This window comes from Ptychodera flava, chromosome 10, assembly GCF_041260155.1.
Source record: "Ptychodera flava strain L36383 chromosome 10, AS_Pfla_20210202, whole genome shotgun sequence".
NCBI lineage: Eukaryota > Metazoa > Hemichordata > Enteropneusta > Ptychoderidae > Ptychodera > Ptychodera flava.
This window is the reverse complement of record NC_091937.1, coordinates 11993678-12020212: the sequence shown is the minus strand read 5'-3', so window position 1 is coordinate 12020212 and position 26535 is coordinate 11993678. Positions and strand designations below refer to the sequence as shown.

The 26535-nt window shown below is 39.3% G+C and overlaps 2 protein-coding genes across 3 annotated transcripts; one reads left to right on the top strand and one right to left on the bottom strand.

Annotated features, from left to right (window-relative positions):
* The first annotated feature begins 30 nt into the window (after nt 1–30).
* On the top strand, nt 31–9892 carry LOC139142007 (uncharacterized). The gene is made up of 9 exons (XM_070711785.1): nt 31–559; nt 932–1117; nt 1640–1958; nt 4131–4272; nt 4852–4976; nt 5186–5228; nt 6956–7037; nt 8016–8087; nt 9087–9892. Exons 2-9 carry the CDS (start codon nt 966–968, stop codon nt 9187–9189), a joined length of 1038 nt encoding a protein of 345 aa, XP_070567886.1. The 5' UTR covers nt 31–559; nt 932–965; the 3' UTR covers nt 9190–9892.
* LOC139142008 (PEST proteolytic signal-containing nuclear protein-like) lies at nt 9706–26525 on the bottom strand. Of its 2 annotated transcripts, none has more exons than XM_070711787.1 (5): nt 26298–26525; nt 25782–26035; nt 12665–12742; nt 10549–10604; nt 9706–10005 (listed from the first exon to the last, which is right to left on the bottom strand). In XM_070711787.1, the coding sequence occupies exons 1-5, from the start codon at nt 26398–26400 to the stop codon at nt 9885–9887; spliced, it is 612 nt and encodes a 203-aa protein (XP_070567888.1). In that variant the 5' UTR covers nt 26401–26525; the 3' UTR covers nt 9706–9884. The 2 variants fall into 2 exon arrangements, with proteins under 2 accessions (XP_070567888.1, XP_070567889.1); XM_070711788.1 differs by having other exon boundaries at nt 25782–26032; nt 26298–26521.
* Between the last annotated feature and the right edge of the window lie 10 nt (nt 26526–26535).

Here is a 26535-nt window from a genome sequence, read left to right as displayed (position 1 = left end):
TAATTACACTATTTAAAAGAAGTTCAATGGTAATTATATTTTTCCAGTTCGTGTTTTGCTATAAACTTATAGTAATTAGTTTTCAAATCGATGAACATTTTTGCATGGAGGATGGACTTTGTATTTTCAGCGAGTTCGTCACAGTGTCGGTTTTCGAGCTGACTTCCGGTTTGCGGATCAGTATGTGGTGATTTACCACGTAAACAGGACACCTGTGGCAGAGTCACTTATCGCCGAATCGAACACATCAGGAATTGTGGGTAATACGCGATAAGATGACTCTGCCTGGAGATTGACCTGACCCTTTTCGTGAGTGTAGCGCAGCCAACGGTAGAAAGGGGGCAGGGAACCAGACTAGGGCTAGTGTAACAGCGCCCTCTTGCGAGCCAGCAGCTCGTTGCGCGTAAGTTCACACAGAACATGTCGTCTGCTCAAACATTCAAGTCAAGCTCAACCCAACACTGATGTTGTTAACTGCAAAAATGGCCAAAATCCATTGTCATGAATACAAATAGGTCAATTACGACTCAAAATCGACCTCCATAGCCATATTGCGAAGGTAGGTGCACTTGACCGCGGCAGACGACAACTTTTTCCTTCGACATCGAGGGTCGGAAGGACCTGGTGGAATCTCATGCTACACTGCACTTTTATTATAATCGACATTCCATTTGAAATTCTTGGGAATCCATCTTGAAAGTTTTACACTACTATTTTTGAGATTAACTCTGAGATCGAACTTAGAGTTGCTTGTCTCTGACTCTGGTGTCAGTAAGCACTGCTGATGATAAAGTGAGCCCGACTGTATGCGATCATTGCATATATTGCACAATTTTTCCTCATAAATATCATTTTTGCAGTTATTCAGCTCGTCTAGATCGTGATTGTCAACGGCTTTATGCAAAATATGTATCATTCCTCTAATTTAAAGGTAAACCATGGTGTGTGGTTGATCGAGATTTTCAATGTATACAACAAGTCCATCAGTGCTTGCTGGTATGAACACAGATATTCAGTCTCAAGAGAAGATGCACTCTCAAAATTGTGACGAGGATTTGACAAGCTTTTATGAAATTATTTCACCAAGAGAACAGAAGAACCAGTTTTCTGACGATAGGTAAAAATTGCTTCAAACCGTGTGGTATATAAAACCTGTATATTGTTATGAAAATTCTGGACCGTCACAACCTGGGGCCATGGGGATCACAACTCATCTTGCATACTGATGTTGATAAATATGACACTATCTACACCATGAAGCCATCGCTGATGCTCAGGAAAATCCTACAGTAGTGTCTGCAAAATGGAGTCTGGTTGAGAGTTCCTTTCTAACACTAATATTCGTTGCAGGTAACAGTTAGATTGCCATCGATGAAGTAAAATAACTTACTCAGTACCTCAGAAAAGAGCCTTTTTCTCATTTCTGGCTGGCTTTGAAGAAACATCATTGGTGAAAAACCTGGTATTGCCATAGCTATTCTGAAAATGTGAAATGTCATTATATAGCATGTTATCAGTTGGCAGAATGTTTAGTTTATGGTAAAATTTAGTATCAATCATGGATTCATTGATATGTATAGGGCTTATACCTCAATCCAAACTTTGGATGGAGTTGAGAGCTGTGTTGTCCTCCTATCAGGTACTCTGGTCTGGCTACTGAGGGTGCAGAGGAAGGCAGCTATTCCACAGAATCAGAGCTTCCCAGTGAAGAATCAGAAGTCATGTGCACAGACGAAGGTTCTCATTACTACAACAGGAACAGAAATACCGGTCTACTCCTGCAAACACCAGCCACTCATGATTGTAATGTTGACAGGTTTAGCCGACAGAATGAGGTTTATGGCGGAATGGCCCAATTTGCATGTTGCAAAGGTGATGAATATTGTGAAGATTGTGGCCACAGCGAAATAGATAAGAGCAAGAATGCAGATAGTTTGATATCAACTGTCTATAAATATGTGAGTTTGTAGTTTTATCTGTTATGGTAAGATTTGGCAGGTTTATGTTTGCCCATGAGAATACAGATCCAGTTAATATCTACTCATTAGACCTAGGCCCTAATCCTGGGTTTCAAAAGAGTTGTTTGAGCTCAAATATACCTCCTGTATGATCATCAGTTGATGATCTTTCCTGGTTTATTAGCTACTATAGACTATAGTCTATAGAAGCTATTGGGATGGGTATCCGTCCGGCGTCCGGCGTCAGTCTGTATGTATGTATGTATGTATGTATGTATGTATGTATGTATGTTGTATGTCCGTTTGTGAGGCGTCCGTCCACTCAAATATCTTGAGAACCGCAGTACTAACTGATTTGATATTTGTTGTGTAGATGAAAAATATGATTTTGAGAAACTATTTTTTTTATTTTTTGATATTGTTGAAAATAGGCAAATTAATGCCAAAAAAGGTGTTTTTGGTAAAAAATCTTCTTCATAACCGCTGGTCAGACAGCTTTGTTATTTGGTATACAGGTCCCTAGGGATAACCCAACTTAGATTTGTTCAAATTGTGATGAAATATGCAAATGTGTATTTTTAAGGAATTTTTTTTGGTCATTTTTGGTCAAAATTTGACTTACAATGTAATTCTTGTACTGTATAAACCCTATCAATTCACCCAGAAAAAAATAATTAATATGATTTTAAATAATTGAATTAATTAGGAAATCATCAAAGCCAAAATATTTAGTGTGGAATTATCAGAACATTCAACTTTTTTTGACAGTTCATAGTGAAATGCTTACCATCTTGGAGGATTAAAACATGTAAAGGCAACTTTCCTGAATCCCAACTTTGATATATTCTGAACCACCATTTATGTTATCTAAAAGAAATTGCTCATAATAGTTTGTCATGATAGGGTGGTCAAATAAATAGAGATAGAGAAAGTTCTAATTTCCATTTATGGTTGACTTGGTAAGGATAAAATAAGATTACTTTTTGAGGAAAAAAATAGAGTGGTCAATTAAGAGAGTGGTCAAAGTGATAGGGTTTTTATGGTAAAGCGGGGCTGTAAGATTCCTCATGTGCTATTTATAGCAATTATGCAATCTGTGTAAACAGTGCAATGAAAGTGTAACATGATTCCTTATGATGCTTTTGATGACCTTGAACTTCTTAAGTTACAAACATTTGTCTCTTCAGTGTGCTTTCTCTGAGTACGTACAGTCTCAACTTATTCAACAGAACTTACTTACAATGTTAATTTGAAAGTTAAAATGTGCTTGGTAAATAGGATGAAAATACAGATATAGATAACCAGCTGAAGATTCTTTATAACCTGACAGATACATGTATGCTGTTTTATTATGACGTAAATCTTGATTTAAGCAAGACTTGTTTACTTTTATTAGAATGTAATTAACTCTCGTTTATTTGCTATTATAGACTAATATAGTCTGATGAAATATGCAAATCTGTATTTTTACTGAATTTTTTTCCATTTTTGGTCAGGCCATCCTGAAATGAGCTATCAAAGATATCCTCCTTCTTCATCAATACATGTGTCACAAAAGGTTATTCTCTACATAACACAGCAGAGCTCTGTCAACTGTTGAGTTGCTTGTTTTTTCAAAACCGCTGGTCAGACAGCTCTAATATTTGGTTTACATGTCCCTAGGATGACCTTAGTGAGATAATTTCATACAGTCAGGAAATACTTAATTTTGTATCCATGTCTATAGTAGCTTCAGGGACTTGGCCCTATGTTTTTCAATTTGCTTTTCATCTGAGGACCTGAAAAGTGATCATTATTTGTGTCATAGCTTTGTTACTGGTTTTGTTTTTCACATTTTATGGGTGAACAGGAATAACATCACAAATATTTTTCTAAAATACTTACAGCTATTACCATTATATTGATCATATCAGATTTTGCTCAAGGATAATAGCCTAAGTTTGTTTCTATCAGTATGCAAAATATTTTGCAAATATTTGAATAAATCTAAACAGCAAGTAGATGGGACAATTCAATTTTACAATAAACTATTTCAACAAAGACGTAAGATTAAATTTTGGACCTATACTTCTTGCCATTATGTTTGGAATTATATTATTTTCAAGGATTAAATTGGAACTAGGAGATATAATAAAATACGGTGAAAGCTTTCATTATTTTGTGCTCTTGTAGGAAACTAGCTTTCCAAGCGGTCATCACAACAACGTAAGTGGGTTTACAGTTGACAACAACGAAATCTTCCGTCACCATGGTGAAAATAGTCATACTGAAAAAATGGAACCAGAGGAACTTAGAGGAGTATTTGACCGCTTAGGTAAGGCACTATTCAGTGTACTTATGGGTACAGGCATGAAAAACAGCAGGACATTTTGAAAGAGAAATGGATGAGATTTATGGTGCAGTCATGAATAATGATGGTGAATCTATTTGTACCATTTGGAAAAATCTATCATTAACACCACATTTACTATTTTTCGTTTGCTACTTTGTCTTCTTTGTCTATTGTACCTGATTTCATGTGATTTTTCATCGTTGTTAAAGTGGTATTTGGAAAGGTTTGACTCCTACCCTAGCATGTTGCTAATAAGTTATAGCATTTATATTGTAATTGCTGGTGCTTTGCAGGAGCCGATTGTGTTTTTTATTCAATGCTGCATTTCATTACTAGTGGCAGTTGTAAGCCCTCTTAAAATGGTGATCAGTTCTAGCTGATATGCATAATTTGAATGCAAACTTCTGTGGAAGTGCTTCAAATGTAGTGAGATGGGTAGCAGCTAACAAGAGAAACAAAGAAAGGGCAGAGGTAGAAATGTCTCAGCTTCTTCATCAGATTTTAATCAGATTGATTTGCAGTGAAAGCAAAGAGATGTGCATGTATATTTTTCTTGTGCAGACAGTGTCATCAGAAGAAGAGTAAACATAGAGGTTGAAAATCTAAGGAGAAATATTCAAGACTTGATAACAGATCAGCAACTCCAGTATCGAGGTGGACTTGGCTTATCTGCAGTACAGCATCAGGTAAGATGTTATGTTGTAAAGGAAGTTCAGGTTATCTCATATTTACCTTAGATATACACTGGCTTGGTTTGCAGTTTGAGTGATGAGATGGCTAGTGATAGTGATATGCCATTGCGTTGTGCTTAGAGTAATTCATGTACAAAGATTTGTCAACTGTCATCTCTTCATTTAATGAAGGCAGAAATTATAGTTTTTCCTGTATTTCACAGGTGATTCCACCACTTACCCAAGACATTGAAGAATGCGCTGTAGGTGCGTACATAATACTCTCAATTTATGCTCTGGAGTTGCTCATTCATTCATGGCTATAACTAATATCTCATGAGTCAAGGATTGTCACGAAAAGTAATGAAAAGGAGTATACTACTATAGAAAAAATTTGACATTTCTACAAATTTGGCATTTTTAAATTCGTCTGTTTGTAATGTTAAAATCCTGCATAAAATGTCCTAGTAGAGGCCAGATTGCTGGTTAATGAAATGCATGGTTGTGAATAAATGAAAAATAAGCAAAAGTCAACACTTTTTACTGAAGATTATGCATGGCAAATATATTTTCCAAAGTTTCATCCATAAACAAAGCATGGCAAAAACTTTGACAGACTAGTGTCATTGACTCCACTACTGTTGAGCTGTTTCTTGAAAGTGATAGCAGCAGAAATGAGATTCTAGTGATGTAATTCAACAGGAAGAGAAAAATTTGACGATTTAAAGAAAAGATGTTTCATCACTGAAAATATGTAATATCTTAATTCCAACAAGCAAAACTCTGAACAAAGCTTACTCTGACACTTGACTTTCAAAAGTTGGTTTCTTGCATGGTTTTCAATGGTGTGATTGAATCTGCATAGTTGAGTGACTAGTAAAAAACAAAAAAGTTTTACACTTCAAGTAAACTGTGAAAGCCTCATCATCAAGATAATACCACATGCTTGTATTTAATAGTCGCGCTAGCGGCTTACTGACTACGCATGCGCATATTCATAATATACTATGCGAGTAACTGGAAGTGTACCCTACTTTCATGGGTGCCGCCATGTTTTTTTGAGTGCTCGTAAATAAACAAATACGAAACGTGCAAATTATTATTTTATAACATGCCATTTATAAAATATATCTCTCTTATTAGCCAGTAAGTATTATCATCCACCTTGTCGCTGATACAAAATATCGTTAATATCACGCATAAAAAGTAGAAAAAGGGAGAAAACTTGTGCATATGAACGGGGCATACACAAAGAATGCTGGGATTGAATTTTAGAAAAGCGACCCTGTGTCAATAACTAGATTCAAAAATTGCCAGTTTTTAGACAGAATGCTATAGTTTTCAGCTTGCAAGTGGAAGGTAGGCAGTGCCGTTACTATTGCTATGACAATGATGGCATAATACGTCCCTTGTTTGACACAATAGGCTGTTATCATGGTAAAAATTGCCAATTTTTGTCCAACATTTTTACAAATTACAGGAAATCTATACCTGCATGATGCTGCAGGGTTTGACGTTGTGTATGTACATGAACTGCTTTCATCAGAGGGAAACTGGGCATAGTTGTCATACAAACGTATATGGAGTAACAATTAATCTATTTTATCATGAATCAATACAAATAACATTGCCAATATTAACCCCTGGCGCGACACCAAGGGCTGAGCCCTATATAATATTATTTCTTTTTCGCTATTATATGGCATTGTGGCAAACCACAAATCACATTTCAATGTGTTAGGAAACTGTTTTGAATTTAAATATTTCACAACAACCCTGACAATATTATTAACTTTTAAATAAGTGAATTCACTTGAGAGGTAAATGCTATGTGAAGTTGAAAGAGATACCATTATTATTGCACTGCTGTCAGCAAATGTCAGATCAAAAAAACACAGTTTTCAGTATTATATGCAATATCACTACTGTGTATTCCATTATCTTTTATAAATATTGTCATGTGTTTCTATTTTATTCTCTCTATCCTGTCACAGACTTCTCAAATTTGCCAGGCAACCAATGTCAAGAATCTACATACAGAAATGCAGAGGACTGCAAATGGGAAACAATGACCTTGTAAGACTCTACTGAATATTTTTGTATGTTTAACCATATATACTGTCAATAACATTAAAACCCCATTAGCTGTATAAGGTGGCTTGAAATCAAAAGCAACTTATGTAAAAATGCTTGCTGAAGTGTGACCACAGAATGTTGTTCGAACCTTGGTGACAGATACATAACTTAGATCTCAACAACTAAATTTTTCAAGTTGTGACTTGCATATGGCTGCTGCATAAAATATGTAAGCATGTGAATTAGATTGACCAAATTAAATCCAGCATGAAGGTTTGTAATACTTACATTTTCAAAGACAATATTGCTAAATATTAGGAATCCAAAACATCTCTTGAGATTGGATGTGATTTTTTGGCTAAGGAAAAACAAAAAGATATAGCTAATGGGGCTTTAACATTTCTGATATTATTTCCATTCCATTTAAACACCATCGCTTTCAACTAAGATGTCTTCATTGCTCTTCAACATAATAGCTTCAAAAAAAACTCGAGTAGGCATTCAAATCAAGTTTACCATTCACAACTTCAGCACCATAAAATTGTTTGTGCTTAGTCAACTAATGACACCACTGTTCTTTACAAACCTGATCAGAATTCAACTCTGGTTAGAAAGGTTACATTACCTACAAAGTGCTGGCTGAAACTAACAAAAGATATGCTGCACATTATACATGTGTATTGGTATTTGTTGGTGAAGGGGCTCACCGCATTCTACTGAAATTTACTAGCATGTCATTTCAAGGCTCTAAAAGTGGCACAATTGCCACAGTGAAATTGGATTGGTCTTTGGTTGGTGTTCCCCTGATGTAGAGTGGTGATTGTCATGAAAATGATCAACATAGCAATCCCATGCTAGTAGTTGTTAAACTTTCACACTGTGTACAATTTACAAACAGCAGAAATGGCATAAATCCAATAGCATTTGTAGTTTTTAGGGTTTTAGAATAACTTTGAAAAATCTTTTTCATGATTTCAGGGAAGATTCAACTGCTTCTAGTTTATTCAGTGAGCAGAGTGATTGCTACCATGAGAATGATGAAAGATACAGGTGAGATGTAGAACACAATTGTTTTAATTCTTGTCTTTATCTACATCTACAGTGTGTCTCCATATTTGCCACCTGTACTTGGAATATACCTGTTGTAAAGCTCCACCAACTTGTCTTGTTGCTTTCTATAGAAACTGTTTGCTGCTAATAGTACGCTTAGTTATGAACCAATTTAATAGTTTGATGTTGGACAAGTCCAGAGGTCTAAGGTTAAAATCATCCAATTGTGTCAAATGTTGCGGTTCTGCACGACCATAGATATATCTGTTTGGACTACAGAATGTATCATCCTGCGTTGGTTTACTAGACCAGTGGAGTCTGATGCAATTGAACAATAAAGCTGTTTCATGACTGGTTACCATTGAACTAGACTATGGCCCCACATACTTGATGGTATCAAGTCCTAGATTTGCCTGTTTATAATATCGCAGCTATTGTCAGTCGCCATACATGCAGATTAATAAAGGGCGGAAAAGGCAAGTTTCAGTACAAAAGCAAACTGTTAAGCCAAAGTAATTATGGCTGTTTGATTTGTAAGAATGAAGTTTCTTGTGTACATCATAAAAAGTTTGTTACATGAAACCAATTTCACAGTAAGCCCTTCCTCTGTATCTTCATGCTGGAAGATCCATGGTAAACTGGGTGGTGTCCTTAAGCTTTAAGGTTTTAAATATCAAAGTCGAAAGTCAGTGCTGTCAAGAAAATTGTCATTCAGAAAAATGCATACACTATGTACAAGTGTAAATCAACAAAAAGTAAGTTTTAGTTTTTAGTTCAGAATTTGCATGACTGTAAACTGTTTTGAGATTGGCCGTGACATAGATTGCATACATTTGTTCAATGACGTCAGTGGAGAACTTGTTGGCTTTAAATGTTTTATCATCATCTGACAACTGCTCACATTGCTGACTGCTTTGAACTGAATTTCAACTTTTTTCCTGTATGACTGATCCCAACGATTGAAGTTTTCCTATTTCATATATTTATAATGATTCCCAGAGGCTGCACAGATGAAGAACTGAAGATGACATACATGGTAGAACTGATGACATCAGCAAGTATTATAACAATGGCTTTGCAGAGACAAGAATATGCAACATGAATGGATTTCTGAGAACTTGTAAATGCTCTTGATGCCATTACAATGATAAATGATAATTTGTTGATTTCTACCCCATACATTTTCACATGTTACTATGCTTACTGAACCAGTCAAAGATAGGCATTCAGTGTTTTGTGAATTAAGTTACATTGACTGGCCATTAGGGTAACAGCATACATTCGTTACTTCAAAACAGTCTTTTTTTTGGTCTCGTGAAACAAACCATTTTTTAGAATTTTCTTGGCGAAAAAATCAAGAAGTTTGGCAGCTATCATCACTTGTCTTGGTGGCAGATGACACTATCTTATTTACACATTCTAGAGTGTGTCATTTGAGTAATTCACTAGTGCAGTGTGTAAAATTCATAATTGATGTGCACAGTGACTGTGAAAAATCTACAAATACTGGGATATAGGACAGGCCATCTTGTTAATTGGTTGTTTGCCCTTGATACTATAATCTTCCTTTAATGGCCTGACAGCAAGAGTTGGTAGAAATGATAATCAAACAAAGTAGTCGATGTTCTGAACTTTATTAAAAGACACTGATTATACACTAGTACATGCTATCTGATTAAATTCAAGACTGGCAAGGAAAATTCTTATATCCTAATACACCAAGAGGGTAAATATTTACAAGAGATTCAAAATTCTTACAATGCTGTAGTTTTAAAAGAGACCATAAATAAATGTGGTTTATTTTACATCTTCCCCACGCTGTTCTGCCTTCAACTTTTTTTCAAGCACTCCCCTTGCATTGGAGAAACCTTGGTTGGTTTTGAAAAATGAATTTGGACCAGCTGACGTCGGTGTATTCCTGCAAAGAAGAGATGGGGTAAAAATACGAATGATTAAAGAGTCGGAAACTTGTAGTGCTTAACAGTGTGTACCAAATAAGGATATATTGCAGTTGTCCCAAAATACAATATTTTGTTCATAACAAAGACACATAAACATATAAATTATAGCAAGTGCCATAAGTTGACACGCAAAAATCTTGTGGAATTCTAGTGCATCAGAAAGATGCTTAAAATTTATACATGTATGGACACTGAACAAACTAGGATCACATATATGTGTTTACATTGTCTTTGGATAACATTGACAATAGTAGACAAGGAATTAAATCTTGCAAATGTTTTCGATGGTAAATGCAAAGAAAATGTGTTCAAATTGTTGAGCACAAATATAAAACAGGTAACAGTGTCACTGCAAATATATGATACTAAATGCTTGAGTGGTGTCCTACATTTGCTTGTTGCTTGATACCAGTTTAAACTGACTGACAGACATACAGTTCATCTAGTACATACAGACCCATGAATTTGTTCTGACAGCACATGTAAAGTGTATGATTTACCTTCCAACATTCCTCATTCGCATCTTGGCTTCTGGTGGCATTTCTTCTGGTTCTTCCTGCGCAAAAACATGATTCAATGAACAGTCATCGTTGATGACACAGTCCCCACTTGTTAATGGGTATTTTGATTACAGGTCCTCAGAGAGGATAGAGTCCTCTTCATTAGGTCTGTGATACAAATACTTTTGAATGAATTCGCTTGATACATGTCTGAGTTATGGTTCAGGACATGAAAAATCGTAACAAAATGGTCGCACAGTGGCCATATTGGATCGCATCACAAAACAAATTGATGTGCATAGCTATGACATAGGTCAATGTCCTTGTACCAACTTTGAATAAAATCGGTGAGATATGCCTGAGTTATGGCTCTGTACATGAAAAAATCGTAATAAAATGGCCGCACAGCGGCCATTTTGGATCGTATCACAAAACAAATTGCCGTGCACAGCTATGACATTTGTCAATAAGCTTGTACCAACTTTGAATAAAATCGGTTGAAACGTGCCTGAGTAATGGCTCTTTACATGAAAAAATCGTAATAAAATGGCCGCCTGGCGGCCATATTGGATTGTATCACAAAACAAATTGACGTGCATATCTATGACATTGGTCAATGTCCTTGAACCAACTCTGAATAAAATCGGTCGAAACATGCCTGAGTAATGGCTCTGTACATGAAAAAATCGTAATAAAATGGCCGCACAGCGGCCATTTTGGATCGTATCACAAAACAAATTGCCGTGCACAGCTATGACATTGGTCGATGTCCTTGTACCAACTTTGAATAAAATCGGTTGGAACATGCCTGAGTTATGGCTCTGTACATGAAAAAATCGTAATAAAATGGCCGCCTGGCGGCCATATTGGATTGTATCACAAAACAAATTGACGTGCATATCTATGACATTGGTTGATGTCCTTGTACCAACTTTGAATAAAATCGGTTGGAACATGCCTGAGTTATGGCTCTGTACATGAAAAAATCGTAATAAAATGGTGCCTGGCGGCCATATTGGATTGTATCACAAAACAAATTGACGTGCATCTGTATGACATATGAAGTAATCCTCTTGTACCAAGTTTGAATGAAATCGCTCCAGGCATCTCAGAGATATCTGCGTGAACGACGGACGCACGGACGGACGCACGCACGCACGGAACATGACCAAACCTATAAGTCCCCCCGGACGGTGTCCGTGGGGACTAAAAACGAGATTTACACAACAACATTAAAATTGACAAAATGTGATCACAAAAGATGATGAATTTTAGTCCTGTAATGATGTATGTTCGATCAGTGTTACAAATTGAGAAAATCTGAGTAAGGAGAAATGCACTTTATGTATCACAATGCAAAGTACATATTGTCTCTTGATAATAAGTCATTATCATCAAATTTGCATCATCAAATAATAATCATACATACACCTGTCCTTGCACCATGAATATTAATAAGTTGCGCTTTGAGTACTTGATGTAGATGTTAGGGGCCGTGGATAATTAAAACATGCGCATGGTAATTGTAACTTCTGTGTTTAGGGGGTTACCATGCGCAAAAATCGTACTACAAGTTTTCCTATCGCAACATCTCGCTACACGTTTTTCTGTATCGCAAGACATGTGAATCAGTGCACGAGTAAAATAACGTAACAATCATTTTGGGTACACTGTTTCATTTAATTCTATTGGTTTCGTCATTGTTGAGTTGGCACTGAACAGAGATTGATTTTAGTTTTATTTACCGTGCACATGCTGGTGGATATGTGAAAAGTATGTTCAAGTCCCTGTGCTAAACTAACATGTGAAACTACTGTGCTTTCCGAACTCTGATAATAACTTATTCAGTTTTCTGCCACCTGCAAATGACATCGATAATTTCCAATATATTTTACATATAATAATTGAAGACCTGCCTCAACGGAACTCCTGCAAGTTCTCAAGCCAAATAAAGGCAGCTGAAAAAGCTCTGTTCCTTCCATGCACCGAACCTTGCACTCCTGACTTGACAGATGGTGTATGGTCAAAGGTTTGTCTCGATAAATTTATGTACTTGTTCTCTGCCATGATATGTTATAGGAAACTGTTAAGTATGGGAGCTACTTTCACTACTTACATCACTGTCATCATCGCCAAATACATTTGCTATTTGTCCTTTCTTCTGCACCAACTGTACACTCTGCTCTTTAGGTTTCTGTAAAAGCCAAGGAGAAATCTTTTATTCAATGATCAAATGCATTTTCACAATGAAATATGCTGAAAGACTAATGAAGGATGAAATGACTTGATGAGTTCCTTTCCTTAAAAATGGCCAAATTGGAAAAATGTGCAAACATCATTTAGCACTTGCTGACTAATTCATTCCCCTAAACTATGGACTTGCTCCAAGTCTGTGGGCATATAAATATCAACATTGAATGTAATGAAGAAGTACACTTCAGCAGACTGTCATGTAAGTGGTAGGCTGTCGCGTAGATTGTGGGGTGAACATGATGACCAGCCAGTAACGGCTGCTGAGAAAAAACCAAGCTACTGAAACCAGTGTAACTAAACTGCTAAAAAGACATCTGTGTGTTTGCCTTACGGAATATTTTAACTCCTGTGTGACCCTCCACTAAGTCCATGATAACTGTCATGATTTTAACATAAGCGTTGTTTTTGCACCATTTTTGATAACGTGAAATTTCCTTGCCAAGTATGGTTTAGTTACTCAGCACTAGCGACTCTTCCAAACAGAAGAGTGGCTATCATAAATGTCATGCACAATCCAGTCAGACAACATATTATATGGTCCTTTACAGCGACTGTGATTATCTGTGAGAGGGGGCAAAACTTGATACAATATCCATAAATTATATCATTACAGACCCACACAGAGAACACCCACAGCTGTGCCATGTGCGGAAACACGCTTTCAAAGTATGTGGAAAACCGCAGACGATCGCACAGACTTAATAAAACACTGATGTGTATATCAGATAACCTCCTCACAGTTCCAATTAATTGACCACACGAGACTGGTTGCCATGTGTACATGTACGTGTAATGATGTCAATATTCACAATGAGCTTTTCTTTATTGATTGTGGAGCAACTTCATCATTTTGGGGTAAAATAAATACATACTGTTTAAATATTGAATGATGTTCATATATTACCATTGGTGGGAAGATGTTCTATTTAATTATAATATCTGTTTAAGGTTTTAGAAGTAAGAAGGTCAATACTGGTGTGAAAGTACTTTGAACTCTGACTGACAAGTTTAAGATTTATGTTCTTGGTCTCTGTTGCAGTTCCTATTGCATCACAAGAGATTACCATACGTTGAAACTTGATACATTTTTCCGGTCCAAACAGACACTGTATGAACTTTACTCCAGTCTGAGTATCATACAATTTAAAGATTTTCATTTGACATGCCGGTTAACTTTCAGTAAACTTATGTGTCACCTATTGCCTGAGTCCCATACTGAGTATCATTGTACAGTCGTAAAAACATGATACTGGTTATTAAAGGGATAAAGACTGTTATGGTACTATCATAATAACAAATACAGAAGGGTGAATGTACTGTTTGACATACAGTTTGACAGCCGTGGTAAGATACTGTTAGTGTTAATTTCAAATCAATCAACTATATTTAATAAGAGAGTGAGATGAGAAGTGATAGCATACTCTTACTCTCAATCAGTTCCAAGAACACAGACATTAAAGAACAGGAGTGTGCCATACATGTAAATACCAGAACATCTTGCAGCGGTAAGGTTAAGACTTGCATTCTAGGTGTTGTCATAATTCATGACATATGAAAGGCAACCTTGTGAGGAGATGTAGATGTATAATTTGCAATCATCAATTTACATTAAAGGGCAAGCGGGTCAGGTTGTGAGAGGGATATGTTTGTACGATTCTGAAATTAAACGTAGCTCTGTATTTGTTAAGAGTTTCATGCACTGATGTATATGTATGTGGTACTCCTCTCTTTATGGGTATGCAGGATTGTGCATGTACAATTCTCACTCTTGATTTCACTTTCATTTGTTTAGTTCAAATGGACAAGAAACAGGATACGGCAGTAAAAATCTATAAGATGAAAATATGTGAATGGATGGTTTTGAATATCACATGTACAATTACTATTATTTGACATTTACATGCAACTTTTGAGAAAGTCCTATGGTGAAGAAAAACTAACAAATTTATTCTGTTACACCTGTCATGGAGGTAGTGGTACAAGTTGATGCTTGTAGCTCGACCATGCACAATTAACATGGTCTGGTTTTGTCATTGGGCTACTTCTAGCAAATACTAAATGAAATGGGTAATGAAGAGAGACAGGACCGTTGCAGAATCGTTTTGCATCATGAATTAGCAAATGGATTACACTTCACACCAAAACTAAATCATACCATATAAATTCACACCAAAGCCACCTCATAGCAAAACAACCCAACACCAAAACCTCTTTACCCCAAGAATCACTTTGCTCCAAACAATTTTGCTCAGAAAACAACAATTTGCCTGAAATGTCCCAAGCCACCGAGCCTAAAAGAACCTATGCTCACAAAGATTTCATCACCTATCTATTTGCATTACCACTGTCTTGTTGTGCACAAATTTCAAGAAAGGGACATCATGCAAGGCACCTGTAGTAGCTGGAACTAGCCCTGAGATTGTGATACCATCCCCCTGCATATGATGCTGTGTGTTCCTGTTGTTATACGGCCTCTCACCATAGCCCTGCTAAGGTCCATAGACAAAACTAGCCACATGCTGTCCCAATTGGGACTGCACATGAAAAACTACTTTTCTGACTACTTTCGGCCAAAATAAACTCAATTCCGACCTATGCCTGCCCAAATCGCTCAACGGCTCACAGACTGCAAAGTATTCAAAGCCCAATCACACAGCGATATATTTACGCCAGGTGTTAAGTTCCATGAATATTCATCAAATGGAGAGAAGTATAAAAGAAAGAAGAAGTACCAAGACATGTGTCATTCCTCGCACAGACCGGGCCCTGTGCAACGCAGTCTTGGCAGATTCACGATGGCTTCCACCTCTACACCCACTACCGCTACCATCTCCACTGAAACAACTTCAGTGGCTCATCCCCACGCTGTTGCTCAGACGGTTTCTGCGACGAATGATACTACAATGACTTCGAAATTCGTGGAAGCTCATCGCCTAGAATGGCCAGCCCATCACAGTCACTCGCCCAGTACTCGCCAGCGTTGCTCAACAACCGACTGAAGGAGTGGTGGGAACCAGCAGTGCCGCGACCAACGCCCAGTCTACACCAAAAACAATGGGGCACAATGAGGTATGTTGAGCAGATTCGTTTGTGCCATTCCCCTTGTGTACGTAACACATTTCCGTTTTCAATGGAAAAGTACGAATTCAAGCCCACTGCGTATGTAGCTCATCACTTTATTGTGAATGTATTTTTCACCTTTGCTGGCTAGTACTTTGGTAGTTTGATATTTTTGTACTGTGTGTGCACGTTCAGTTTTGTGGAGGGCCGTGGTTCAGTCTACCAAATCGATAGTTTCACCGTTTCCATTTCTCGTGTTGATACCTTGCAAGTTACGTGTGATGCAGGGCGTTTGAATTCGTTGTAAGTGTGCAACACTGAAGCTTATTCTGGGGAAATATGAGATACACATGGTATGCTGCTGTCGCTTGTGTTATTTTTCGAGGCAAACGAATTTGTTTTTCATCACTTTGTTTCATGTTTCGCTTCCCTCCGTGCTACTGTCCCGTATTTCATGTAGCCCTCCTAGGAGTTTTAGAGGAGTATTTAGCACAACGTTAACAGTGACAAGAAGTTTTTAGATAGGGCCTCCTTGTATTCAGCACAGGTATTTGTGTACTGATTCACGTATACGCGAGTCAAGGCATAACGTTGTTACCCACACGGGATACAGAGTATTATGTATACGAGAGTCAAGGCGTTACGTTGTGTTGCCCATACGGGGCTTATGAGAATTACGTATACGCGAGTCAAGGCGTACGTGGTTGCCCATGTGGGGCTTATGAGAATTACGTATACGCGAGTCAAGGCGTTACGTTGTGTTGCCCATGCGGGGCTTATGAGAATTAGTATACGCGAGTCAAGGCGTTACGTTGTTGCCCATGCGGGGCTTATGAGAATTATGTATACGCGAGTCAAGGCGTTACGTTGTATTGCCCATGTGGGGCTTATGAGAATTACGTATACGCGAGTCAAGGCGTTGTGTTGCCCATGCGGGGCTTATGAGAATTACGTATACGCGAGTCAAGGCGTTACGTTGTGTTGCCCATGCGGGGCTTATGAGAATTACGTATACGCGAGTCAAGGCGTTACGTTGTGTTGCCCATGTGGGGCTTATGAGAATTACGTATACGCGAGTCAAGGCGTTACGTTGTTGCCCATGCGGGGCTTATGAGAATTACGTATACGCGAGTCAAGGCGTTACGTTGTGTTGCCCATGCGGGGCTTATGAGAATTACGTATACGCGAGTCAAGGCGTTACGTTGTTGCCCATGCGGGGCTTATGAGAATTACGTATACGCGAGTCAAGGCGTTACGTTGTGTTGCCCATGCGGGGCTTATGAGAATTACGTATACGCGAGTCAAGGCGTTACGTTGTGTTGCCCATGTGGGGCTTATGAGAATTACGTATACGCGAGTCAAGGCGTTACGTTGTTGCCCATGCGGGGCTTATGAGAATTACGTATACGCGAGTCAAGGCGTTACGTTGTGTTGCCCATGCGGGGCTTATGAGAACTACGTATACGCGAGTCAAGGCGTTACGTTGTGTTGCCCATGTGGGGCTTATGAGAATTACGTATACGCGAGTCAAGGCGTTACGTTGTGTTGCCCATGTGGGGCTTATGAGAACTACGTATACGCGAGTCAAGGCGTTATGTTGTGTTGCCCATGAGGGGGAATATTAGTAGTATGTATAAGGGCGTCGAGGCGTTACATTATGTTGCCCATGTGGAGCGTACGAGTATCATATACACGCGATTTGAGTTGAGTTGCTACACAGTTGCCCATGCGGGGGCTTATGAGAATTATGCATATGCAATTTCAGTTGTTACGTGTGTTGTTCTGGTGGGAGTATGCAATATTTTGTATACACAATGAAATGTGTGACGATGTAATGTCTAAGAGGGACACTGTCACTTGTTTGCTCGTTTTCTGCTCTTCACCTGCGCGGCCCGTGGTCATATGCGAGTACGGGTATCGTATATGAGTGCGGTTGCGTGGGTGGATGAGGGGTCGTGGTGAGCAGGTGATTGTGTAAGCGACACTGTTAATTACAGAAAACGGATTGGCTACACTAGAGGTAGTAATACGGTGTTTCATTGCATTACAGATGCAAAAACAATTGGCAGAGTTACATAAGAAGTTTGACATGCTCGAGAAGTCGGCTGGCAATGCATCGATTAAAGAGGAGGCTCTGTAAAAAGTGATCGAAATGGCCAACAACGCATCGTGGAATTCCAGACCACAGCTACTCAATCAGGCCTAGGTAAGAAATATTAGCAAAGCGTACGGTCCATATCGTCAGGATGGAATTCTAGATAGCTAAGCTACGAAGTCCCACCTATGAGATGTAAAACACAGATAGTTGATGACAAAAGCTAGGTTGTCAAGACGCAATTTTGACGATTTTTCCCGTCATACATGGCGTTTCAACATGGCGGCCTAGGATAACGTCGATGCGAAGGCAGCAGTCGTGGTAAGTTTTTACCGTTATTTTTATGTTTTGAAGTGAGAAATCGTGAAAAAATGTATCGCCTTCCGGGTCAAATATCATGGAAAATGCCCTCGTGAAGTAATTTTGTCGAACGTTTGGTATTTTTAGAGAAGATAGATGTTAATTGCGGACTGCTGTGGGTCTACCAGCAGATCTGTGCGATGAGTTGGTATAAAGCCTTGTACCATACCGTGTACCATACTTGTACTGATACGCACGTGGTTTTCTATGGATATCGCACAGATCTGCTTAGATCATCAAATTCTGCTCATCTGCGATGAGTTGGTATAAAGCCTTGTACCATACCGTGTACCATACTTGTACTGATACGCACGTGGTTTTCTATGGATATCGCACAGATCTGCTTAGCAGACCCACAGCAGTCTGCAATTAACATCTATCTTCTCTAAAAATACCAAACTTTCGACAAAAATACTTCACGAGGGCATTTTCCATGATATTTGACCCGGAAGGCGATACATTTTTTCACGATTTCTCACTTCAAAACTAAAAATAACGGTAAAAACTTACCACGACTGCTGCCTTCGCATCGACGTTATCCTAGGCCGCCATGTTGAAACGCCATGTATGACGGGAAAAATCGTCAAAATTGCGTCTTGACAACCTAGCTTTTGTCATCAACTATCTGTGTTTTACATCTCATAGGTGGGACTTCGTAGCTTAGCTATCTAGAATTCCATCCTGACGATATGGACCGTACGCTTTGCTAATATTTCTTACCTAGGCCTGTCAATGCTCTCAGAATATTGGTGGACAGAGTAACCAACATGGCGCACCCGAAGTTGTCCAGATGGCAATATAGTTGAAGCCTATGTATATACGAATATGATAAAATGAATTCAAGAGATATTATTTGCATACAAATATGTATGTGTTCCTGTTATGTTGCGACACTGTACTCCTAGACGGGGAGGGCGATCATCAAAGCCCTTTGCCGTTATGGCTGCCTGCCTTGCAGGTCCTGTCTGGGGGTGCCCTCTTCAGGAATGTACCTTTCTCTTCAGAGTATTACCCATCATTGGGACTTGAACACCAAGTTAATACAAACATCAAGGCCTGCAAAACTTTATCTTGGATGTCCTTAGAGGGCACCCCCAGACATGGTCCTGCCCTTACTCGATTGTATCCACGATGGCTCAAGGGACGATAATGGCCTCCCCTGCACATCCAGCTTTCATAAATCCTAAGATCTTTATAGTGGGGAAATTCGCAACCATCTTGATTTTTGGAAAATTGTCACAGACCCACTTGAAAAAAAAATTAATCATGGAATGGATTACCATTGGTGTCAGTATTTCTCCGTATAGGCCTATAAGGCATTTCTAGGGAGAGTTTAAAGATTTTGTGTACGACCATAAGTCCCGCCAATACTATTACGGTCTTCAAAAATCACCCCTCTTGTCAACAGTTTGGAGAGTTTTATATCCTCCACACCGGAAAGTAAATTAGAATCCGGGGCGATTTCTGTATGGGGAAAAGTGGGTATTGACCCCCTCCAAAATTAGTGATGTCCATCACAATTAAACCAAAGAAGCCTAGATTGTGCATTATTGATATGCGTTATATGAATCTTTGGATTAGGAACGTAAATTTTAAGTTAGATCACTTTGTGGAAGTCTGTCAATATCCTGATTAGGGGGATTTACAAGTCAAGTGTGATGATAAAAGTGGTTACGACCACGTGAAAATGTCTAAACGCGACAGGGGCTTTCTGGGGTTTCATTGGGCTGGGTGTGGTACGTGTGTAATACTTTGCCTTATAGTTGGAAACTTTCCGCATACGTGTATCACACAATTGGGTATTGTATCACCAGCTATGCTAGATCCCTTGGCGTCCCATGTATACAATATATCGATGACGGACATGGTGGCCAACTGTCAGTGTGACATTAAAAATAGCAAGCCCGCTGTTTAGTCGTCAAGAATTGGCAGAGTTTGCTGCTTTCATACCAGCCAAATTATGTATTGACGCTGGATATTTTATTGCTCTCGAGAAAAGTATTCTAATCCCCGTAACATCCATTGTGATGCTCTGTTTTACAGCAAATACGGTTACTAGGTCATTTCCAAAAACAAAAGATATGAAACAATGTGATTTAGCAGGCATGTTGTGTTGGCTTCTAGAGTATCATATCAGGTTACGTATCCATACGGACTCTAGCTCTTTCAGATGGGCGACCCTTAGCATAAGGTCGCGACGATGTTGAAGTGATAGGTGACATGTGAGAAAATACTTGGCAACAGGAGCATATCGTAGTCAAGGAACCCGAAGCACTATATTGGACCCTGCTCGCTTAAAAGAACATGACAAAGAACGCCAGAGTAGGTGCATTTAAACCAATGACGCGCACACACAAACACAAGACAAACACATTTCATAACAGACATGACAAAAAAAATCCACCTCGCGGAGCGATTGCAGAAACTCCTGTCTTTTCCCCCTAGGCACTCTCAGTTGGATCTGTGGTTGTTCCTATGACAGTGAATGCACCACTGTCGAATGTGTAACACAAAACTCGTGAAGCCGGATGAGAGACGGCAGAACCCACTCAGAGAAAATTACCACCAAAAATTTGAAGATATCCATCAACGTATGCATCAACTGTTGGGAGAGAAATCCGCATACGAGAGACAAAAAGATTGGCTTGTTCAGCAGCTCGAGAAATTTCTAGCTTCACTACCTGTCCCAATAGATTTAACAATGGCGAACTCAGAAGGCATTGTACGGTTTTTATTTAAAGATACGGACACAAAAACCCATGTTCACACTGATACGTGTCAGTATTTGGGGCATTCGGTGTGTCTCCCTGCCAGTGTCCAAAACGTTTTAAAAGCTGCTACGCTAATATAGTATGGTATCCAAATTAAAACATTTTATCGCATTGTATACAAGGAATGCTCTATTTCAAGATAAAACCCAGTAGAAGCATACATTGTGGTCAGATACATGGAAAAAAAATTGTCTGAGGGGCAGTAAAAGCACATGTAACCCAAACAAGCCCCTCTACTCTTTATACAACATTAATGAAATTTTTATTTCATCATATCATGCAGAAGATTGGTGTCGCAAAGTCCCCAACACATATACAAGGGATCCAGCATTTTTCAAGGTGATTTACTTCTCGGGTGATAGGGCTGGGGATTTGGGAAATGTAGAAACACAAGAGATATAGTTTTCCAGCCAACTCCGGTTTTTTGTTTAATAACACTTTGGGAAAAGACACTGAGGGGAGGCTCATCTAATTTGTTTGCGATTAAAGATGTGAAGACAAGTTTTTAAGTCCGGTGAACACCGTAGAACAATATTTGTTTAGCAAAGGATTTAGGTATGGATCTGAGGAGAGGGCATCTCTTCCGACCGACAACCTCAAGTGGAGACATTGAACAACGCCCTCTAGCATCACAAGTTTCTTATCAGCGCCTAAAACTACCTCAAAGAATTAGACATGGATACTCCTCACAGTTGTAGAAGCGCATGCGCTGTAACATTAGCCATGGCAGATACGGATATCAAAAGCCTGGTGCGTCACCTTGGTTGGCGGTCGGAAGAGATGGTCAATTATTATACACAATTGTCAAATATGATGTCAGTCAGGACCAGCACACAAGTTTGTTGAAGCTGTGAATGAAAATCTAGACACCTTGCAAAGTTATGAACTAGTTTTACGATAGCCTTTGAGCCATAGTACAGTATGTGCATATGTGAACAGGGCTCGAAATTAGCGGTAGTCCCGCGTCCACAGACTACCAACTTTTCTCTGGGGCTACCAAAACCCATGAAATGGTAGCCCACACGGACTACCAAAGCCTGGGACATGAACTTACTTAGTGAGCGACATGATGTTGGTCGCTGTGAGACGACCGACACTCATACAGTCAACCCAGTTATGAAAATTAAAAGGCGACAGAGCAGTCGAATTTGTTGCGACAAACTTTCAATAAAGTGTCATTATGTTAACTGATGTACTTGGATGACAGGCTCGGGGAATGATAACCAATGAAAATTTATTTTCATAGTTATTTGATCACAATATATCAATCACAATTAAACACAAAATTATTCAAACTGCAAAGAAAATGCTGTCTGGCCATCCACAAATTACGCTTTCCAAAGTGTACGAGATCATCCCATGATAGTGTACTATATGGTGTAGAAATATAGCCAAAATTGCCGCCACGAAAGTATTAGGAACGTGACTGTACCAAGTTGCCATCCTGAAATTCATAGCCAATCTATTTTAGCCATGTTATGTTTACACGTGCTGAGTGAAAAGTCGTTGTCATGGCGAACATCAAAATTTGTACATAAGCTCTGCGTATGTGTGAATATAGCTCGTCAAGCTTTGAGGCGTCACCGTTGTCCACTACACATGCTATACCGTTCTCCTAAGGCTATGATCTGCAGGTATTGATGTCAAATGACTAGAAAATTCACTTCCTGGATAGAATCATGCAAAATAAATCTTTCATTGTCTAGATATAAATAAAAATTTCCTATACAAAAAACTCTTCATTCATGCATGGGCTACCAGACCTTGTCACTGGGCTACCAACTTTAGAAAATGGTAGCCCAACGGGACTACCAGGGAAAAAAGTTAATTTCGAGCCCTGACATGTGAAGTGTCGATTAATAACCGCTGTATAAATATTAAAGAAGAAAAAACAATCTGGCATAGTTTATCTTGATGTCCTGTTTTGATAGGAAAACTGGTTTCATGAATAACTGATGGGTTGTAGCACGCATGTATGAGTGGGGATTTGTATGAGGAAGAGGAGAGTTATAGGCAAGGGTTTATAGGAATGGGGTTTAGTGAGGGGGATATATAATTATATATGGTTAATGTGTGAAATGGACGGCCGGAACAATACCCGCATCCCCCAATCCTTAACAATAGGCTATATTCATGAGCGGAGTGATTGGGCTTTAAATATTATATTATTCAAAGCCCAATCACACAGCGATATAATTACGCCAGGTGTTAAGTTCCATGAATATTCATCAAATGGAGAGAAGTATAAAAGAAAGAAGAAGTACCAAGACATGTGTCATTCCTCGCACAGATAAGGGCCAGGCTGCTGCAGGAATGGTATATTAACATATACGACGATAGAGCAGTAAAGGTACAAGCAAGAGATAAAGATGTGCTGCCCACCCACCCACCCTTAAGATGGTTTAATCTTTCGCATGGATGTAGCCTCCACAATACCCGCATCCCCCAATCCTTAACAATAGGCTATATTCATGAGCGGAGTGATTGGGCTTTAAATATTATATAAATTTGCTCTTGTGATGTTCAAAACCATTAGTTTGCCAGCGATACATGGTCAAATGCCTAGTGGCCAGCCTTATCTTGTATGAACGTATATGCCCAGCCATGGGGCCCTTGACCATGCATCGCTGGCAAACTAACAGTTTGGGGAGCTAGCGCTAGCTCTCTTACTGTCTCGGTGCTCTACGGACTGAGAATATTGTTACAGAAGGGCCAAACACTTAGCAGCACCAAAACTAGCAATGTCATCCCAAAACCCATTCGTCATAAAAAAACAACCAACCGTAGGTCACAGGTGTAATGTTATTGGCCGAGGCTATTGACACGCACGTGTCAATAGCCAAGTTGTCTATTGCCACGCGCGTGGCAATAGGCTATTGCCAGGCCATGGTTTGGAACGATAATTCTGAGATGTTTTTCTGACCAATAATTGACTCTCTCAATGGTTCACGTCCTGAATCCATATTTTTTTGCTGATAATTCGGTAAATGTTCTGAAACAAACGTAATCTGTTGCTCGACATCAGAAGTACAACATGACCGACCGTCACGTCTAATGAAAACGGACTACATCGGGTCATCATCATCGTTTGTCATCAGCGTTCTTTGCCTCGCACATGTTTTCAGGGAAAAAGAATGATTCGCAAAGTTTTTGGGACTAGTCTTTATTTTCGTTGCCAATCTGGAGCTCGACCATTCACTTCACGTAGCTACGCGTAGTATGGCTTCAATCGGCTTCAATCATGCCTGGCATAATTGTGTTACATGAAAAATGAGCGCCTACGGCCTAGCGCCTCAGGAGTGAAACTGAAAGACTAAACTTTTTCTCTCACAAATGTCAACCAGTCGTCCAACCAGTTTCTTTATACCAAATCAAAAAATTAAAACCAGGAGTCACTGTAAAAAGTTTCGTGCCACAGAAAAAATTCAAAATTAAACATTCACTGGGGCCTCCATTCGAAAGTTCTGACGTCGCGTATATAGCATGCACTTAGTTCGTTGACGTGATGACGTCTCTGACAGATAGGTCACGTGGTCAAAGGTCATAGACAGACGTTTGCGGCAGGTCAGGTTGGTTTTCTCGCCCCCGAAACATTTTCTCTTGGGTTAAAATGAGTAAATTTTGAGTTGCTTTCCTGACAAGTTCTTTTTAAATGGTATCTTTTGTCATGATGCATGAATGAGCATGCAGTATACTGTCAATCGCAGGGCTTGCATTTAATCACAGAGACTGCCCACCGACCGCGGTCGTCCCCAGCTTCGTCGACCATCAGACCATGGAGGTAGCAGAGATCAGACCAACTTCCCGAGCGCAAGGTGAATCGTGGCAGAAATATACACTTACTAGTACTTGAGCCAATTTCTACACAAACTGGGAAAAGTTTACTTCAACAGTTGACAAAATCTGTCTCCGAAAAAACTCAGCGTGTCAATAGCCACCTTGGCTATTGCCCCGCGCGTGGTAATAGCCAACTGGCTATTGCCACGCGCGTGGTAATAGACACTCCGAATGTTATTACGTGTAACCGTCTTCCCCAATCTACTTTGTATGCTTTGACACCTTACATTGTCAAGACATATTGGCTACCATGAATCTCTTTTTCTCCTCCAAGTAACCATAAATGCTAGCATTAGAAAAAACTGAATAACTCAAATGTGCCTCCAAATTTGTGGACACATATGTGCATGCCCTACAAGCAATGTATTTCAAAAGTGTCTTGCTATGGCGTTATACAGCGTTATGGCGTTATACGGCCTCCAACCACAGCCTTGCTAAGAGGTCCATAGTAGACAAAACAAGCGACATGCAGTCCCAATTGGGGACCACACATAAAAAACTGCTTTTCTGACTATTTTTGGCTGAAATCTACTCAATTTGGATCAACCGCTCACAGTCTGCAAAAAAATTACTCTCGTGACACAGCTAGCTACATGTACCTCCATGCTCAGTCACACGGCCAGTTTCAATGTGCAAATGTAGTTTTTAATTCAGGCGCCAGGAGTGTCCAGTGTACTGTAGTGCGCTAGCGTGGATGTCTATTTTTGTACATCAATAGATGTCCACTAGTAACGTATACCACATTGGCAGCGCCTGTGGTCTCATTAATACCTGAGGGGTCACGTAAAAGATCTAGAGTTATACCATGGCTACTACCTCCATGGTTATACTAAATAATAAAAAAATATGATATATACCTGCATTCCGAGTTTTATTGATATCGGTGCCTTCGCCGGCGGTTTCATCTGGATTTTTGAATCTGTATTTTTTGCTTCTATGGGGTTTTGTACTCCAATCTTCATCGTCATCCCACTGTTGGTCGTAGATACCGGCTTGGTCGTATGTGAATCTCCCTTCAGTCGCTTCTCGCTCGTTGCCTCCGATATCAAAGGGGATTTCCGTTTCGCCCTCAAAAGGATATCTTTGGTGTCCGTTTTGGGGTCGGCATCTGCTGGAGGGGTTGAAATAACTGGAGAATATCAGATACAATAAAATTCCCAGGGCAAACGTCACAAGCTCATAGAGAACATTGTTCTGAATTGCTGAGTTGACGATATCCCCGAGGCCGAACATACTTCACCGGCAACGAGGGTTCTGTCCCAGACGGTGACTTCTTTGAAAGCTTTGCATGGAAAAGAGCTATCGGTTATTCAACATTACAAACCAATATTTTGGGCGTAAAATACACAGTGATGGTAAACAAAATTAATAACCTTGAGCAACTATCGTTTTTGTAGCACCTGCATCAGCGTCCGCCATCTTTTGCTGTACTCTGACCCTCCTCACCGGAGTAATAAATAGCTCTAACTTGTTCATGTATTTGCACCCTTATAATGCAAACTTTTCTCCCACAACACATTCAGAATACTATAAAGGCGTGTTTAAGTGAACGATGAGCTAATGCAAGGAAACACTGCAGCCAATCGCGTGAATCGTGTGTGGTGTTATTAC